This window comes from Pseudochaenichthys georgianus, chromosome 7, assembly GCF_902827115.2.
Source record: "Pseudochaenichthys georgianus chromosome 7, fPseGeo1.2, whole genome shotgun sequence".
NCBI lineage: Eukaryota > Metazoa > Chordata > Actinopteri > Perciformes > Channichthyidae > Pseudochaenichthys > Pseudochaenichthys georgianus.
This window is the reverse complement of record NC_047509.1, coordinates 726,376-746,738: the sequence shown is the minus strand read 5'-3', so window position 1 is coordinate 746,738 and position 20,363 is coordinate 726,376. Positions and strand designations below refer to the sequence as shown.

At 41.9% G+C, this 20,363-nt stretch overlaps 1 protein-coding gene across 1 annotated transcript in view; it reads left to right on the top strand.

The window, feature by feature from the left end:
• The window catches only part of itga5 (integrin, alpha 5 (fibronectin receptor, alpha polypeptide)), an 82,670-nt gene that overhangs the window by 50,337 nt on the left and 11,970 nt on the right, over positions 1 to 20,363 (top strand). Inside the window, 8 exon segments of the mRNA XM_034086392.2 lie at positions 5,091 to 5,158; positions 8,260 to 8,410; positions 10,247 to 10,339; positions 12,690 to 12,769; positions 12,864 to 12,944; positions 13,029 to 13,134; positions 14,608 to 14,766; positions 16,434 to 16,541. Coding sequence (XP_033942283.1) covers positions 5,091 to 5,158; positions 8,260 to 8,410; positions 10,247 to 10,339; positions 12,690 to 12,769; positions 12,864 to 12,944; positions 13,029 to 13,134; positions 14,608 to 14,766; positions 16,434 to 16,541 — 846 coding nt within the window.

The window sequence follows — 20,363 nt, the reverse complement described above, 5'->3', positions numbered from 1 at the left end:
GGCTGAAACAGAGGGGATTATGGGTAATGCTGCAATGATCTGTTTGGTGTTTCAGCCAATCAGAGACGGGCTCTGTATATATCTGAGACCTGATATATTGATGAAGTAGGGGACCTTTAACAGTACTTGTTCCAGGGAGCAGATATGTCAGGATGGGGCACCAGCAGGCGCTTCGTCCATCTGGTTGAAATCTGCCAGTTTTTCTGAGAGCTGTCTCAACATGTGGGCAAACTTCCAGCCGTGGCAGCGCGCACCATATGTTCAGCTTTTGGGAAGCGGCAATCAGCGTTGGTCTTTAAACCCCCCTTTTCTCTTTCTCGACCGTGGTTGTTTTCTATCTGGTTGGATCAGGGCTTCCATTGATGCCCTTGGAAAAGCTGCTCCAACAGATGTGGTTGAACGCTGACCTTGAGACGAGTTCAAAATCATCCTGAAAAAAAATGTCCCTGCCAATCTGGATCTGTGTTTGTGTTTTTAGCCGGGGAGACGCATAAGCCTGCCAACATACTTCCTTAATCTCTGCACTGTGTTAATGTAACCGCGTATAAACAGTGAAGGGTGACTATGATCCGCAGCCTTGATCACACACTCGATGCCCGTTTGATTTCCACGTGTGCGCCGTAACGCTTCACAAACTCTGCCAAGTTCCCATTCTCTCTTCTAGCTGCGAGAGTGAGAACGAGAGACGGTTGATGTGTTACGACCTCTCTGTCAGCTTAACGTCTTCCACATGTTTCAGTTGGGAATCTGAGGCGTTGCGATGAATCTATTAATTGCTATCATTCTCAGATCTCGAACGCAGAGAGAACGGAAAGGATCAGAGCTGTTGTCACCTCGACAGAACTTGGACACGACTGGAATTCAGAATCAATGGCCTCTTTGTTCTTAATGATAACATCTGGGTGGAAATGTTAAATGGATGCACGATAGATTAGACAAAACCGAATGTTTTTCGTTAACAAGCGCAGCGTCTACACGCTCACTCGACAGCGGAACATGGTCTTGCTGATCTGGACATTTTTCACGGCCCGTTGGACTGGAAGTACCGGTTTACGGTTTTGGAAACTTCTGTCAACATCACATCTTTGCTGAGTCTTCTGGCCAATCAGAATCAAGATTGTTCCCGGAAGTCCCCACGGAGAATAACTTAGCGGTAGAACTCTTCTTTAAACATCCATGGGTACAACTTCAGATAGAAATGAACACGTAATGAAATATGTCCCCCGGTCTGATGACTGGCAGGTCACAGAACAATGGGAGCTATCTACCCTTACCCCCTTTCTCTCTGAGGAGCAGCAAGCTGTCAGAACAAAGTGAAAAATAAACAATGGCATGCAATATTATTAATATGTCGGGTAGTGATAGACTTAGTTATTTTCTTCTCAGAGAACCAGAATGCGTAGTTTATGTTAGTATTTCTAGAAGTCTCCCGGGGGTTGGGTTTTCAGCATGTGTGCCTTTCTATGTCACACAGTTCAGCTTTGATTCCATCGTCTCATTAAACCTTTTTAAAAGCATACTTTAGTTCTGTGAAGGGATATAAGGGATATATATTATGCACTGTACTTCACTTTAATCAATATTGTATGCTGAAAAGTGTATATATATTACAACTAGGGCTGTCAAACGATTACAATTTTTAATCAGATTAATCACAGCTTAAAAATTAATTAATCAGATTAATCACCATTCGAACTATGTCCAAAATATGCCATTTATTTATGTATATTGTTGTGGGAAATGAAAGAAGGCGGATATATCAATTTAACACAGTATCTATGTTCATTATAACATTTGTCTGCGTGTCAAAGTGAAAGACAACCCACACACCTATCAATCATCAAACCGTGGGGTCTGAATTCATTACGTGTTGATTTCTATCAACGGGGGAGTACTTCAGGAAAGTCAACAGAGGGGGGGGGGCTAGTGGAGTACTTCGTGACCACAGAGTGTGAACGTTGTGATCAGCTGTTTTAGCGCAGTTCTCCAGTGAAGGGGGGGAGTCTCCCTCCGCAGCCGGATGGCGTAGTGTTGGCACAATTCCGTTGTACAGACCGACGTTAACAGCAGCACTTTGTGACACAAGTGACGGTACGCATTTCAGATTACGCACATACCCTGCGTACCAGTTATGTGCACCCCTGTACCAGAGCCATATTATTACTATTATATGGCTCTGCCCTGTACTACAGCAAGAGTGTTCTCCGTCGGGACTTCCTGCAACAACACCACGCCGTTATCAAAGATGTTCTATTGAGAAGTCGATCACTACGTGACAAAAGTTTTCAAAACCGTGGCTACTGAAATCAGTCTTACTAGTCTTGCTGTCTGTGCAATTTACTCCGCGAGTTGGCAGACTTTAGTTTGCTTACTTTAACATCATTTTTCATGGTGGGGCTAAGCCATTTCTTGGTATGGGTGTAGCCTACCCCAGCCATACCCTGGCGCTGCCACTGGTGGCACGTATGGGGCGGGCCATTCTGCACATGCGTTAAATGCGTTAAATATTTTAACGCAATTAATTCAAAAAATGAATTACCGCCATTAATGCGATAATTTTGACAGCACTAATTACAACACCATTTTTTGTTGAATAGATTTGAGTGGTTCAACGTTTCGGGTCGCGATGTATTGACAAAGGAAAAAAGTGGGTCCCGAGACCTGACCAGTTGAGAACCACTGCTCTAAAGTATACGAAGAAGAAGAGACTCGGAAGAAGACTCATGTACTATAACATAAAATAATGAAAATAGTGTTTTGTTGTAAACGATAGCGCTGTCAGTTAGATTTCGTCTGTGTTAAAGCATCACCAGTGTTTACTACGTCTGACCCTCAGGTGTGCATAAACTCCAGCTTAGAAACTTGTTTTTTAAATCCCAAAAAGTGAAATCATCAGTTAAATCCATGTGGTGCATCCACTCAGGACTCCGCTCAGATTGCCATGTTGTGATTTCCGCTTTCTGTCACTCTCTGAGGTCCCAGTTGTTGAGTTTCAGCATCGAGGGGCGTACGGTCGTCAGATAAACAGATCCCTCGTGCACATGTGGCCGAGTTAACATGGCGGTTGCTACGGTGTCCATAATTAGAGCCCCTGCATGGTGTAATGACAAGGGGGGGCGCTTCCACTCCCTCTAATCTCCTCCTACATTTCTATTTATTATCCTCATCGTCAGGGAGCATCATCACACTGCTTGTAATCTGCCTCAGAGAGGTATCTCATGTCTCAGGGAAGCCCCGCCCTCTCCATATGATGGTGTGGTCGCAGGGTGGCGCAGTGTGTGGTGAAAACGTGGTTCGCCTCAGGGTGCTGCTGTGATGTGGTGGGAAGTAACAAAGTACATTTTGTTTTACTCGAGTACAACGAAATGCACTTTGCATCCAACAAGAAAGTGCATGAGCTACAGTGTAGGAATGAAAATGACATTCTTCTGACCTGAGCTCCTCCAACAACGCAACATATATAATAAAATACAAGATAAAAAGTAGTGCAAAAAGTCTATATACATGTAAATAGAATATTTACAAAATTAAATAATTTAAATTAAGACAAAATTAAATACGATTTAACTCTTTTTTATAATTAAGTATATTGCAAGATGACATGGCTTTGGCTTTCTATTTTGAATGGACATGCTTTTATTTTGAAGGAGAGTTTGCACAGTTGACAGGAAGTTGTTGTTGCTATGGAAACAACGTGACGGAGATTAACGGACAAAAGGTCATATCTACATATAAAGACGGAGAAAGTAAACGATAACGTTTATGGTTAAGTGTTAGCACCCCCCGAAGAGGCACAAGCTCTTACGTTGATATTGGAGATTACAATAAATTCGAGAAAAAAACCCCGAATATCCGAATAACGAAATTGATCCAACCAGTGCAAAGAGTAGTAACGTGAGGTTTCAGTAAATCAACATATCAGATCAACGTACATTAATGTATAAATATCAATGAATGATTTTGGATAAGGTGCACATTTAGAGCTTACTGTATACATATAAGGTGCAGGGTTTAGGCCTACGTAAGTTAAATACAATTGTAATGAATATTAAATACAGATGTTATAAATAGTAAATAAAGACAGTGTTAATGAGGAGTGGATAATGCTACTTCTACTCCAGGACATTTATTAAAACAGCTTTAGCTACTTAGATGTTGCATTAAAGACCATGTGATAACACTTCAACAAGAACTGGACTAACTGTATAAATTACCAACAAGCACAACTATACAATATATTAAAAACATTGTTTGTGTACAGCAGTGAAATGCTGCTTCTATATATTATAAAATATCACATACAGAGGCCATTTTCTGCAGATTTACCACATTTACTTTTTATACTTGAAGTATATTTTCTACTTCTTTACTTTTACTTAAGAATGTGGGACTTTTACTTGTAAATAAGAGTATTTTGATGTTAATGTATTGTTACTTTTACCTCTGATCATAATCCAGTAATTTCATACATTTAGGCGCAAAGAGTACTCTTACTTTTTGGAACTGCAAGTAGAACTTTATGCCAATACTTTTGGACTTTTACTTCAGTAAAAAAATTCCACCCAGTGTTTCCTTCTCCTTGAAACAGAAAGCATATGTTCACAGTGACCTCACACTCTGAGCCACGACGTGTGTGTGTGTGTGTGTGTGTGTGTGTGTGTGTGTGTGTGTGTGTGTGTGTGTGTGTGTGTGTGTGTGTGTGTGTGTGTGTGTGTGGTGTGTGTGTGTGTGTGTGTGTGTGTGTGTGGTGTGTGTGTGTGTGTGTGTGTGTGTGTGTGTGTGTGTGTGTGTGTGTGTGTGTGTGTGTGTGTGTGTGTGTGTGTGTGTGTGTGTGTGTGTGTGTGTGTGTGTGTGTGGTGTGTGTGTGTGTGTGTGTGTGTGTGTGTGTGTGTGTGTGTGTGTGTGTGTGTGTGTGTGTGTGTGTGTGTGTGTGTGTGTGTGTGTGTGTGTGACCACATGTTGCTGCAGTCTTCCTGTTGTCTCCCATAAACAGATCTGTAATGTATCTTGTGTGCCTAATTCTCTTCACGTGTCAAAGCGTGATCAACACCCCGTTAAACTCTGTCTCTGCCTCGTTGTGCATCTCGCAGGCTCAGATCCTGCTGGACTGTGGCGAGGACAACATCTGCGTCCCCGACCTGAAGCTGGCCGTTCAGGGGTGAGTGTTCATTTCCTTCATGGCCTGTATGAGACAATGCTCCCCTGGGCACGACACGAAATCACCTCTCCTACAAAGGAGGAAGTCGTGTTTCATAGCTGCTTGAAGACGTGTTGTGTCTATTTGAATACGGGCTGAAGGGTTGAAGAAATGGAGGGGTCAAGGGGGTGTAGGGAGATAGGAAGAGACGAAGGGAGGAAAGGATACATGGATATAGGGATGATGTTAGGTAGGGAGGAAGGGATGAATAGTATAAGGTATGTAGGAAAGAAGGGAGGAAGGAAAGAAGGAATTAATGGATATAGGGAGGAAAGGATGAAGGATAAAGGGATCAAGAAAGGGGGGGTGAAGGGTTAAGGGGATATAAGTAGGAAGGGAAGAAGGGTCGTAGGAAGGGATGGATGAATTGATATAGAGATGTATGGAGGAATGAAGGGTTAAAACAGGGGTGTCAAAATCAATTTAATGGCGGGCCACATCAGCATTATGGCTGCACTCAAAGGGCCGGTTGTAACTTTAAGACTATATAAAAATACATAGATAAATATATAATATATGAAATAATGTATTATATTATATTATTGGCTCTGCATTGGATTATTATGAGTTCTGGTAATAACTTCATAAATAACTACGCCTGAAAGTCGAAGTCTAGGGGAAATAATTCAAAGCAATTTGTTTGCAATTTATATATTCCAAATACTTGTATATAGACTATTCTGCACTATTTCTAATATATTCTATTTTATTTTACTCACTTGCACTATTATCTGTTTTATTGTGTTTATATGTTGTTATTTTCATTATCATAACGACACTGTAGCTACGTACACATGACAATAAAAGCCTTGTATCTTGAATTGTACTGTATATCATAATCTCCATTATTTGGGTCAATAATTTATATCACGATTATTAAAACCGATTATCCATTCACTTTGAAACATCAATTTATTGAAAAAAAAATTGTAGTATGTTTTTAACAGTTGATTACCCTGAATTTTAACTCAATTGAAAAACCAACACAAAAAAAACAACAACAAAAATTATATATATTTTATTTTTTAAATTTAAAAAAAAAAATAAAAAAATCGTTTTATTTCAATTATGTTGTTTTCATAATTGTTGCAAGCCAACATCGTAATTGCGATTAAAATACGATTAATTGAGCAGCCCTAGTAGGGAGGTATGGGGTTCAAAGGGATGTAGCGATTTAGGGAGGAAGGGATGAAGGGTCAAAGGATACATGGATGAAGTGTTGAATGGATGTAGGGAAGGAGTGAAGGGATGTAGGGAAGGAATGAAGGTATGTATGAGAGTTGTCTTTGAGTGACACTTTTTATTTGAAGAACGGGAGGCCCTCGACCTTTTTGAGCCGCTGTAATCCTGGAAGTCCCATGGTGAATGCATTCCAAGTAAAACAGGGTCAGTGAACTCCTCGCCTTGGATTGAGGTCTAAAGTGTAAATACAGCGGTTTGTGTTGTTCCGCTGCTTTGTTGACGTTAGCATCCCAGAGCGAGGCTGCTAACAGCTTCAGAGTCAGAGAACATCGCCCTCTGAAAACAGGAAGTAGCTCTACAGGTGCTTCGACAAGCATTAGGAGGAATACGGGAGGGAAGAAGGGAGTGTGTCGCTTCTGAAGCTTCACTTTCATTCAACAAATCTGTTAGCGTTTTTCTCGCAAAAAAAACAGCCTCCCTGATACTCCCGCCGCTGCTCTGTCATTTTGATTTTCACATTCCTATATTTATCTACCATCTGCCTCCATTTGTTTAATGCATCACATGTGGAGCAACCTGCTACGAGCTCCAGCCGCTCCAGAAAGTGTGATTGGTGCAATTTGAAGTAATAGTTTTTGTCTGCCGTGTTGTGGATTCGCAGTGAGAGCCGGGTTGTCGGGGGACGGCTGGGATTCAGAGGAATTTCAGATTGGAAACAAACCCCCGAAATGTTCTCTTGTTCTGCCAAAGCTCATAACCTGTTCCACCGCCGGGCTCCCAGCGAAGCTTTAAGGGTTTCTGGTGTTTTCTAATTTTGAGCCTTTTGTTTTGGTTTGAAAAGTGCAATGCAAGTTAGAATCAGACGGGGGTTGAGCTGCAGAAAGCTTCTCCTGCGCAGCTTCACGGAAGCGGCTGTAATTAAAAGCATCTGTTAGCGAAATGTTCTCATTGTTTCGAAGCTGTGGAGAAGCGAAGGAAGAGTGGAGGTGTTACACCGTGTTATTAAGCATGACTGACTTCAGGTGTATATCAGTATGTAGTGTCTCTACTTTAAAGAGTCCTCTCCTGCTGATGTTCAGGTGTATATCAGTATGTAGTGTCTCTGCTTTAAAGAGTCCTCTCCTGCTGATGTTCAGGTGTATATCAGTATGTAGTGTCTCTACTTTAAAGAGTCCTCTCCTGCTGATGTTCAGGTGTATATCAGTATGTAGTGTCTCTACTTTAAAGAGTCCTCTCCTGCTGATGTTCAGGTGTATATCAGTATGTAGTGTCTCTACTTTAAAGAGTCCTCTCCTGCTGATGTTCAGGTGTATATCAGTATGTAGTGTCTCTGCTTTAAAGAGTCCTCTCCTGCTGATGTCCAGGTGTATATCAGTATGTAGTGTCTCTGCTTTAAAGAGTCCTCTCCTGCTGATGTTCAGGTGTATATCAGTATGTAGTGTCTCTACTTTAAAGAGTTCTCTCCTGCTGATGTTCAGGTGTATATCAGTATGTAGTATCTCTACTTTAAAGAGTCCTCTCCTGCTGATGTTCAGGTGTATATCAGTATGTAGTGTCTCTACTTTAAAGAGTCCTCTCCTGCTGATGTTCAGGTTCATATCAGTATGTAGTGTCTCTACTTTAAAGAGTCCTCTCCTGCTGATGTTCAGGTGTATATCAGTATGTAGTGTCTCTACTTTAAAGAGTCCTCTCCTGCTGATGTTCAGGTGCATATCAGTATGTAGTGTCTCTACTTTAAAGAGTCCTCTCCTGCTGATGTTCAGGTGTATATCAGTATGTAGTGTCTCTACTTTAAAGAGTCCTCTCCTGCTGACACCATGTTACCTGACCGTTGACCTTATTAGTGTTAAACTTTTTTTTCTTCTGCGTCATGTCCTCAGGAACAGGAAGGAAGTGTACCTGGGTGACGACAACTCGCTGACCTTGACTTTCAACGCCAGGAATGAGGGTGAGGGGGGTGCGTACGAGGCGGAGCTATACGTGGTGCTGCCCCCAGAGGCCGACTACAGCGGCATCGCCAGGAATAATGAGGTGAATATGAAATGATTATAGCCAGAGGCAGAGGTGGAAGTAGTGAAGTACAAATACTTCGTTACTATACTTAAGTACATTTTTCTGGTATCAGTACTTTACTCCACTACTTATTTTACTGATGACTTTTTACTTTGACTTCTTACATTTTTAACACAAATACCTGTACTTTCTACTTCTTACATGTTGAACTCAAATACCTGTACTTTCTACTTCTTACATGTTGAACCCAAATACCTGTACTTTCTACTTCTCACATGTTGAACTCAAATACCTGTACTTTCTACTTCTTACATGTTGAACTCAAATACCTGTACTTTCTACTTCTTACATGTTTAACACAAATACCTGTACTTTCTACTTCTTACATGTTGAACCCAATACCTGTACTTTCTACTTCTTACATGTTGAACTCAAATACCTGTACTTTCTACTTCTTACATGTTGAACTCAAATACCTGTACTTTCTACTTCTCACATGTTGAACTCAAATACCTGTACTTTCTACTTCTCACATGTTGAACTCAAATACCTGTACTTTCTACTTCTTACATGTTGAACTCAAATACCTGTACTTTCTACTTCTTACATGTTGAACACAAATACCTGTACTTTCTACTTCTTACATGTTGAACTCAAATACCTGTACTTTCTACTTCTCACACGTTGAACTCAAATACCTGTACTTTCTACTTCTTACATGTTGAACACAAATACCTGTACTTTCTACTTCTCACATTTTGAACTCAAATACCTGTACTTTCTACTTCTTACATGTTGAACTCAAATACCTGTACTTTCTACTTCTTACATGTTGAACACAAATACCTGTACTTTCTACTTCTTACACGTTGAACTCAAATACCTGTACTTTCTACTTCTTACATGTTGAACCCAAATACCTGTACTTTCTACTTCTTACACGTTGAACTCAAATACCTGTACTTTCTACTTCTTACACGTTGAACTCAAATACCTGTACTTTCTACTTCTTACATGTTGAACTCAAATACCTGTACTTTCTACTTCTCACATGTTGAACTCAATACCTGTACTTTCTACTTCTCACATGTTGAACTCAAATACCTGTACTTTCTACTTCTCACATGTTGAACTCAAATACCTGTACTTTCTACTTCTCACATGTTGAACTCAAATACCTGTACTTTCTACTTCTCACATGTTGAACTCAAATACCTGTACTTTCTACTTTCTCACATGTTGAACTCAAATACCTGTACTTTCTACTTCTTACATGTTGAACTCAAATACCTGTACTTTCTACTTCTCACATGTTGAACTCAAATACCTGTACTTTCTACTTCTCACATGTTGAACTCAAATACCTGTACTTTCTACTTCTCACATGTTGAACTCAAATACCTGTACTTTCTACTTCTCTCATGTTGAACTCAAATACCTGTACTTTCTACTTCTCTCATTTCCCAAACAGCTGGTTCCTTTAGTCTGAATGTGTGTTGGTGCGTGATCATTATTCTTTAGAGTCACTGCGTGCCTATTGGTTGGAACACGATCCGTGTATCCATCACTTCCTGGTCTTCTCTAAAGAAGAGGGACCAATGGAAACGTTGTCATGTTGCCGTTGTTCAGCATGGAAACATTCATTAGCTAACAATGACATTATTGTTCTATTAATATAAAGGGAGGTCAGGTACTCTTTAAAACAGCTGCTAGTTATGGGTACTTTTTACCTCGAGTATCTGTACTTCTACTTGAGTAAAGGATGTGTGTACTTTTGCCATCTCTGGCCAGAGGAATGTTTCTTATTGATTGTCCTGAGCTGTGTTTTGACACCTCTGTTCTCTGGTTCCTCAGAGCCTGACCCTGCTGACCTGCAGCTATGAGACGGAGAACCAGACCCGGTACCTCAGCTGTGATCTGGGAAACCCTATGAAGTCTGGCACCAGTGTAAGGACACTTTGATTTTCTTTCAAATATTAGCATATTGAATCTATGCAGGGTAAACAATTACAACGGTCTGTTTGAAATATGTAGGTGTTACCATACACAACTGACAAAGGGGATCAACATACTTACAGGCCCGGCATATGTACTACAGCGTCTCAGCGGGTCGAGTGGTCTCGTGTGAAGGGACACATTTATTGAGCCGTATCCGTGTGAACGAAATACTTTTTTGATATCGAATTCGGTTCGTTTGCGTTTCGGTGTAAATGGGGTCGAAGACACAGACTTATTGTTCATAATGTAGCACCATCACCTTTGAATGCCCCACCCCCTCAGTTTTGGGCGTGGGTCATCTTTGACCTATGACCCCCCCTGGTGTCAGGCATGCATGGCACTGTACACAACATCATAGTTTCCTGCTCTTTGTAGGAAAAAAAAGCTGCTTTCGTGTCCAGGTTGGGTGTGAAGAACGCAGGAAATGTTGTGACAGGAAGTACAGAATCAGACCCGTTAAGGTGGAGTCAAACAAGCTGGCCTGCTGATAGGTAGGAAGACAGTCAAAGCTGGAAGAGAGACAGACATTTAAAAAAGGATTTGTTGTTGTAAATTCTGCCTCAAATCAGTCTGAAATTTTAGCTCACAAAAAGGTAGATACAGAGACTTAATGTGTGGGGAACAAATGGATCTGAAATTATAGTTTTTTAGAAAGGGCAAAGCAAGCCACGTTTTAAAGCTGCCCACGTGTCCTGCATCTGTCTGCTGAGTACACGAGGAGTTCACTGACACACCCAAGAAAATCACACGTGAATCAGATGATGAGTGCAGTAGAGAGGGGAGGAATGGCTGTGTGTGGAGCCTTAAAGGAATAGTTAACCACCCAAAGAGTCTCAAATATATATTTCCTATCATAAATGTACTGCTGTTTATTAATCTAGATAGTTTTGGTGTGAGTTGTCTTACACCAAAAAAAACACATTTTGTTCAGCAGGATAATCTCCACATATTAACACCACTTTAGGATTTTCTTAAGTAAGCTAACGTTAGGCTTTAAAGGAACTACAACACGGTCACATGACTTCACGTCACCACCGCTAAGCTAAAGGCGGCTAATGTTGGGCTATAAAGGAACTACAGCACGGTCACATGACTTCACGTCACCACCGCTAAGCTAAAGGCGGCTAATGTTGGGCTATAAAGGAACTACAGCACGGTCACATGACTTCACGTCACCACCGCTAAGCTAAAGGCGGCTAATGTTGGGCTATAAAGGAACTACAGCACGGTCACATGACTTCACGTCACCACCGCTAAGCTAAAGGCGGCTAACGTTAGGCTTTAAAGGAACTACAACACGGTCACATGACTTCACGTCACCACCGCTAAGCTAAAGGCGGCTAACGTTAGGCTTTAAAGGAACTACAACACGGTCACATGACTTCACGTCACCACCGCTAAGCTAAAGGTGGCTAATGTTGGGCTATAAAGGAACTACAGCACGGTCACATGACTTCACGTCACCACCGCTAAGCTAAAGGCGGCTAATGTTGGGCTATAAAGGAACTACAGCACGGTCACATGACTTCACGTCACCACCGCTAAGCTAAAGGCGGCTAATGTTGGGCTATAAAGGAACTACAGCACGGTCACATGACTTCACGTCACCACCGCTAAGCTAAAGGTGGCTAATGTTGGGCTATAAAGGAACTACAGCACGGTCACATGACTTCACGTCACCACCGCTAAGCTAAAGGCGGCTAATGTGGGCTATAAAGGACTACAGCACGGTCACATGACTTCACGTCACCACCGCTAAGCTAAAGGTGGCTAATGTTGGGCTATAAAGGAACTACAGCACGGTCACATGACTTCACGTCACCACCGCTAAGCTAAAGGCGGCTAATGTTGGGCTATAAAGGAACTACAGCACGGTCACATGACTTCACGTCACCACCGCTAAGCTAAAGGAGGCTAATGTTGGGCTATAAAGGAACTACAGCACGGTCACATGACTTCACGTCACCACCGCTAAGCTAAATGCAGCTAATGTTAGGCGTGTGATGACTTAATCTTGTCCGGTTGTAAAGGAAAGCGCTACAGTATGTTATATATTTGTTACGTTAGTTATGCCAGATATTCCAGAGAAATGTGTAATTTTGTAATCAAAGAGTTTCACAGTCATTGTAGGGAAATTAAAACTCAATCAAGCAGCCTGGGGATGGAGGGAAAAATCGAAGACATTTCTAATATTAAACACGCAAATTAACTCGAAAAAAACTCGAAAAGCTGGTGTTTCCTTTTCGTTAGTAATTGTTTTAAAAATGATCATTAATAAATCAGTGTTTCCTCTCTGCAGCTGTGGGCAGGTCTGCGCTTCACGGTGCCGCGGCTGAAGGACACACACAAAACGGTCCAGTTTGAGATGCAGATCCGCAGGTACAACACACACACTTCAAATATCTGTGTCTTATGTGTGTATTCTGGCGCGGGCGTACAGAATGAAAACACCATTTCTTTCCTCTTTCCACAGTAAAAACGAGAATAACTCCCACAGTGAGGTTGTGCTGTATAAACTGGAGGTGGAGGTTCAGGCTGACGTCATTCTGCAGGGGTGAGTCGAGTGTTTCCTCATTTCAACTTTTCATTAGGTGTCTTTCTACGCTTTTTTCTCACATCCCCATTTTTTTTTTTTTAGCGTTTCCCGGCCAGATAAGGTCTTCTTCCCGCCAGTCAACTGGAAGCTGACCAAGAACTACGAGGTGGAGCAGGACGTGGGGCCGCCAGTGGAGCACATCTTCGAGGTAAAACATGTATTATGAAATTACTAACTAAAAGGAAACATCCCTTTTGTGAGAATTAAAGGTGTAATATTTAACTTTTACGCATTAGAAAGACTTAAGGGTCCCATGTCATGCTTTTCTGGTTATCACCCGTCCCCTTGTGTGTTATGTAGCTTTTTCTGCATGTAAACGGTCTGCAGTCACAAACCCTGAAAGTACACCCTGTCGTGAGTGAAGCTCTAACACAGAAAATACCTGTGTATGCTGCCCCAGAACGCCTCGTTGGAGATTTCTCTTTTTCCATTGTTTACTTCTTGGGTATAGTGACGTAACGGCGTTTTTGACCAATCCGCGGACTTCCTCACACACACACACTCGGCGGGACGTTGCGAGGCTCGAGGAGCGGGACACTGTGAGCTGGCTCACTGGTGTGGGGTCGGCGAGACAGCGCGGAACTCAGCCTGAGCACACACACAAACTCCCAGCCAGACTGCGGGTGTGTGTGTATTTCGGGCTGGGTTTCGCTGTGTCTCGCAGACGGCTACTGGGCTCATAGGGAGGGGGGGGGCAGGAGCTCCAACAAGCCGTGTAGGACAGAGAGTGAATACACATGCTATACAGAGATGCTGTTTGAGAAACCAATGTGAGTTTGGAACAATGAACGATGTAAATCTATTCTAGTCGACCTCAACAATGGAATCGGTAGAAATGGCCATGACACGGGACCTTTAAAACGATGTTATATATTTAGTTGAGTTGTGTATTTTAATTAGCCAATATGTAATGGGTATTTTTCATAAATCTACAGATGCATTTCAGGGTTATTTTAGGAAAATAAAAAACTATTTAAAGATCAAGGAGCCAAGCGAGGAAAACTTGGGATTAAAGTGATTCATTTCCATGCAAAAAAATATATATATGAGAAAAACCTAACTTTTTTTTAATTCACAAAACCTTATTGCTTTCTGTCATATGTTACCACTTTAATTTCAGAGAATATATTCCCTCATGTTTCCCACTGTGGTTTCCTCTGGTCTCCTGTACTGGCACTGTGTCCCAGTTGAGCATGCGTTAGCGTTAGCTGCCAAAAGCTGTCATACATTTAATTTTCTTCCAGTTTTAAGCCTCATTTTTCCCAAACGCTTTTTAGATCTTGGTGCTCGATAAACAGGCTGAGTTATGGTAGCAGCAGCCGAACATCGTGCAGTGAGAAGCGTTTTTATCGCTTCATATCAGAGAGAAGGAGGGGACGCTAAAAACCTCTTGAAGCATCAACACTGAAGGAATCCTAATGGCCTTCATAATTACATAATGTCGGCTTAATAGCACTCTACTTTCGGCGACCTATAAGCAAATATGTGAAATATGAAAATGTCATCATGGGAAAACATCTGTTGCTGCCTCTCAGCCGAAGCTAGATTATGAAACTATCTTTTTGAAGTTCCCTAATACTCCACATACTGATGGTTCCTATTCATTTCCTCCTTCCTGCAGCTGGTGAACAACGGGCCGAGCCGGATCAGCCACACTCTGCTGGAGCTGCACTGTCCATTCAGAATCCAGGGCCAGACGCTGCTCTACCCCCTCAGCTTCTCCACCGAGGGACCCATCAACTGCACCGCCGACAAGCACATGAACCACCAACGCCTCAAGGTGAGTGTGTCACATGCAGGTGGAGATATGAGGAGCACACTTACTGTTGAATCCTGGTTGTTTTGGAGGTATACATTCAGCTGAAGTCAAAATGCTTCGGTTATATGTTTCACTAAATGCAACATCTGCATTACGCCGTGTGTGTCAAACTTTAGCTTTGTACTTAAAGTGGTGTTAATATGTGGAGATTATCCTGCGTGTAAGAATCCTAAACCGTTGAGGTTATTTTCCGCAATGATCCAAAGTCCCATTAGGCGCGTTCACACCGGAGTACTTTTCCCCATACTTTTCCCGTTTGGTTCCGTTAGTACCCCTTATGTCGCGTTCACACCAAAAAGAGCACTTATTGCCGGGAACTTTTACCCCCATTTGTAGTGCCTGCTGAGAGGTGGTACTCTCCTGGGGGGGGGGAAAGTGCCCCAGTTCTGATTGGCTGGGCGAATTGCAAACCACGCCCCGTAAAACTCTGAAATGTTTTGTAGAGCCGCCATTTTATTATCCTCGCATTAGCATTATTTGCAATTTCTACTGAAGCCGGTCCTCAACTCCGGGGACTTCGGGCGGCAGTATACGCGGCCTGCCAGTGAAGAAGAAGAAGAAGAAGAAGAAGAAGAAGAAGAAGAAGAAGAAGAAGAAGAAGAAGAAGAAGAAGAAGAAGAAGAAGAAGAAGAAGAAGAAGAAGAAGAAGAAGAAGAAGAAGAAGAAGAAGAAGAAGAAGAAGAAGAAGAAGAAGAAGAAGAAGAAGAAGAAGAAGAAGAAGAAGAAGAAGAAGAAGAAGAAGAAGAAGAAGAAGAAGAAGAAGAAGAAGAAGAAGTCTTAGTCTTAGTCTTAGTCTTAGTCTTAGTCTTAGTCTTAGTCTTAGTCTTAGTCTTAGTCTTAGTCTTAGTCTTAGTCTTAGTCTTAGTCTTAGTCTTAGTCTTAGTCTTCCTAATCCACCCCCAGGGAACTTATTCCGGTGTGAACGCGATCGGCTCTTTAGTTCCAGGGGGGAACTAAGTGCCGGGAACTAAGTACGGCAAAGTACTTGGTGTGAAAGCGGCTATTGGCTTTTCTATGGAGGGAACCAAGGAGATGCTGCCTTCAGGCTCCAACACAGAAATCCAACATCACAACATCCCTGCAGAATTTGATTTATGTTGTTGTTATTAATATACTTCTGGGTTATAGTTTGCATGGGTTTTGACCTCTATGATTAAAAGTTCAAATCCACACCATCCTCCTCCTCCTCCTCCTCCTCCTCCTCCTCGTCTTCTTCCTCCTTCTCCTCAGCCCCACCCAGGACACTCACTCCACCACCACCACTTTGAAGTTTCAGCTCTTCCCTTTTCCTCAGAGACGTTTTGATGCACCACCTCACTCAGAAAAGGCGCACCCCTTTACATTAGCTGTAGCCGCGGGGGGGCATTTTGTTTGTGTTTACATCCGAAGCTTGACATATGATGTGAGAGGTGGCCATCTGTCTCCATGTTCTTTTTTCCTCCCTGGTGAATTTCTAAGTGCGGTGCTTTTCTCCATGCAGCTCACATGCTTCTGATTAATGACCAGAAGCCTCGGGGGGGGGTCATGCTAACGCTATATTGACAGAGAGGGAGGTGTGTTCTTCTGCCTGCTGAGCTCACAGTGTGTGTTGTGCTAACGGGGGGGTGTGTGTGTGTGTTTTCTTTTAGCTCCAGCGCACTTCAACAGAACCTCCTATCCTGGCCCTGAAGGCACCGGAGCACCACGTCGAGAGGAGGGACGTCAACAAGAACCAACTCGCGCATTTAACTAACCTGGTAAGACTAAAAAAAAAAAAGTTGAAATGCACTCATCAGCTTTTTCTTTGGAGCTTTTTATGCTTCCTTAATGTCTTCTTTCAGACTAGTGGAAACAAAACGTCCAATATCCTCATTTAGGAGTTTATTTTAGTAACTTTGTCCGTTTGTGCCTGTCGATTTCTCCTAAATTCACCAACAGGTGGCATTACAAAACGCCTCATTTGCAGTGGCGAACCGTGTCTATCACAACTGGACCTTCTGTAGACTAGACACACACCCCCCGCCCCCCCCCCCCCCCCCCCCTCCTCCGCGGCGTTATAAAGTCCGTCTTTTCACTGAATTGTCATCTTGAAAAGGGTACTCACAACAATTCCGCAACAACTTCCTCTTCACCTGTTGCACTTTGCATTTCAACGTTAAAAACAATAAAACGGCATTCGAATGGCTTCGTCGCATTCATCTAGATCAGGGGTGTCAAACTCAATTTCATCGCGGGCCACATCAGCGTTATGGTTTCACTCAAAGGGCCGGTTGTAACTTTAAGACTATATAAAAATACATATATAAATATTTAATATATATAACATCATTTATTATATTACATGATTGCCTCTGCATTGGATTATTTTCAGATACGTCTGAAAGCAGAAGTCTAGGGCAAATAATTGCAAGTCTCTTCAGTGTGCATGTCACAAAATTATTTAAAAAGAAAAGCCAAATTCTGGAAAAACAGAAAAAAAAGAGACATTTTGAAAAAAAGGCAAATTGAGAAAAAAAGGCAAATTTCAGATGCATTGTGGGACATGTAGTTTATGGACAACGTGCTTCTGTAAAGTAGCATGTAACCGTATAATAAACATATTATATTCTTTGCAAGCTCTTGTGGGGCCGAATGAAATGAAGTCGAGGGCCGGATTTGGCCCCCGGGCCTTGAGTTTGACACCCCTGATCTAGATCCTCTGTCTCGAGCCAGTTACCTAGCGGGCCTTCTAGAATACCCTGGAACCGAGGGGAACTCTGAAAGAACACGCCCACTGGCTACAAATCAATATCTGATTGGTTGATCAAACTGTCAGTCCAAACGTACGCTCTCATTCAGTGCAACGGCCAGGGCCTTCGATCAAGGATGTAGAATACCTTGTTGAAGGATATTCTACCCAGAGACCCAGAACACGATCTGATTGGTTGCTTTCTTTTCTAACACAAAACCACTGAAATGCGTAGAGCATGGTTCGACAAGGACAAACAAATCAACGTAACACTGTGATATTACAGATCAACGACACAGATACCATTCTCACATTTAATATACATTTTATTTATATAATTAAATCGATTTCCGTTTTTTTTATCTGAGTCCTCCAGGGTATTCTCTGAATACCTTGAAGGCCCTGACGGTTCGCCTCTGCTCATTTGCATATTTAAACACAACACTTCAGAAAACTTGTAATATAAAAAATAATTGTGTTAATGTCAGCAATGAAGTGGGAAAGTTTCATGGTGATATCTGTCAGTTAAATGTTTTACCCTATTCACTTCCTATGCGAGTTTACAATGCAGATTTTGAAAGGCCGTTTCCTCCAGAAGAGCTTTATTTTCTAAAATATATAACTTTAATCATCTTTTCTCCTTTAAATATTAATGATACTCAAACACAATGAGATGGATAGTCTGTTTTGATCGTATTTGAGCCTTTTTTCGCCTAAAATATCAAACTTCCTGTTGGATTAATACGACTTTTTTCCACTAAATGTCCGATTTTAGTGGAAAAAAAGTCGTATTAATCCAAGAGGAAGTACACGTACACCTCTTTCCCTCCTCTCTATATTCTGAAGCTTTTGACACACCCTTCACACACTCATGTATACACACTTTGTCAAGAAAAACATGCAGAAAACGACTTTTTATGGCCGTATTTTCCGATGTATGGAGTGTTAGTCCCTCTGTCCAAACCTGTGACTGTAATATGTCAACAACATTTTGAACCGTGCTTTATCTAATAGCTGCAAACCTGCACATATTAAATTAAAAACACATCACTTATACATTTAATTAGCGGGAATTGTCACTTTCTTTAGCGCTTAACACACGGGTGGACTTTACTTTGTGAGTTGAAAGTGAGGAAATGTGCAGCGCGAGTGTACAGTTAAGAGTTAATGTTGTTATGTGGTTAACATAATGTGTGTGTCTCTTACACAGCTGAAGGTTCGACAATATATAAAGTGTGCGGGTCTGGATCTATTTTGGGGACGCTGCCCCTTCACGAGGCTCCTGGGATTGGATAATTAGGTTATGATGTCGTTAAAAGGAGGAGGGGTTAAAGGTCAGGCTGGGGTGATTAACATTAAAGAGCCTTTAGTCGTGGTAGAGGGGGGGGGGGGGGCTTTCCGTCAGCGATGCTCTGCTTACTTCACTGGCTGCTCTGTAATTTCAGGCTATTGGTGTTGTGAGTAACCCGCCTTCCCGCTGCAGGTGGCTTCTCTGTCCTTTGTTTCAGTGAAACTAGTGTCTCTACTTTAAAGAGTCCTCTCCTGCTGATATTCAGGTGTATATCAGTATGTAGTGCCTCTACTTTAAAGAGTCCCTCTCCTGCTGATATTCAGGTGTATATCAGTATGTAGTGTCTCTACTTTAAAGAGTCCTCTCCTGCTGATGTTCAGGTGTATATCAGTATGTAGTGTCTCTACTTTAAAGAGTCCTCTCCTGCTGATGTTCAGGTGTATATCAGTATGTAGTGCCTCTACTTTAAAGAGTCCTCTCCTGCTGATATTCAGGTGTATATCAGTATGTAGTGTCTCTACTTTAAAGAGTCCTCTCCTGCTGATGTTCAGGTGTATATCAGTATGTAGTGTCTCTACTTTAAAGAGTCCTCTCCTGCTGATGTTCAGGTGTATATCAGTATGTAGTGTCTCTACTTTAAAGAGTCCTCTCCTGCTGATGTTCAGGTGTATATCAGTATGTAGTGTCTCTACTTTAAAGAGTCCTCTCCTGCTGATGTTCAGGTGTATATCAGTGTGTAGTGTCTCTACTTTAAAGAGTCCTCTCCTGCTGATGTTCAGGTGTATATCAGTATGTAGTGTCTCTACTTTAAAGAGTCCTCTCCTGCTGATGTTCAGGTGTATATCAGTATGTAGTGTCTCTACTTTAAAGAGTTCTCTCCTGCTGATGTTCAGGTGTATATCAGTATGTAGTGTCTCTACTTTAAAGAGTCCTCTCCTGCTGATGTTCAGGTGTATATCAGTATGGAGTGTCTCTACTTTAAAGAGTCCTCTCCTGCTGATGTTCAGGTGTATATCAGTATGTAGTGTCTCTACTTTAAAGAGTCCTCTCCTGCTGATGTTCAGGTGTATATCAGTGTGTAGTGTCTCTACTTTAAAGAGTCCTCTCCTGCTGATGTTCAGGTGTATATCAGTATGTAGTGTCTCTACTTTAAAGAGTCCTCTCCTGCTGATGTTCAGGTGTATATCAGTATGTAGTGTCTCTACTTTAAAGAGTTCTCTCCTGCTGATGTTCAGGTGTATATCAGTATGTAGTGTCTCTACTTTAAAGAGTCCTCTCCCGCTGATGTTCAGGTGTATATCAGTATGTAGTGTCTCTACTTTAAAGAGTCCTCTCCTGCTGCACAGAAACTGCACCAAAAGGCATTTATTAACAACTTATTAACTTGTAACTGCAGACTGTATTATGAAATCTGTACCCGGCTGTTTACTCCTGAATGATTAGGATCTCTTTAAACGGCAGTATTATCGGATACAGTATCTACAGTGTGCAGCAGCTGAGGCCAGTTGTTGCAGGAAGCTGTGGGAAAAGCTCCAGATCTCGACCACTTAATCCCTCCAG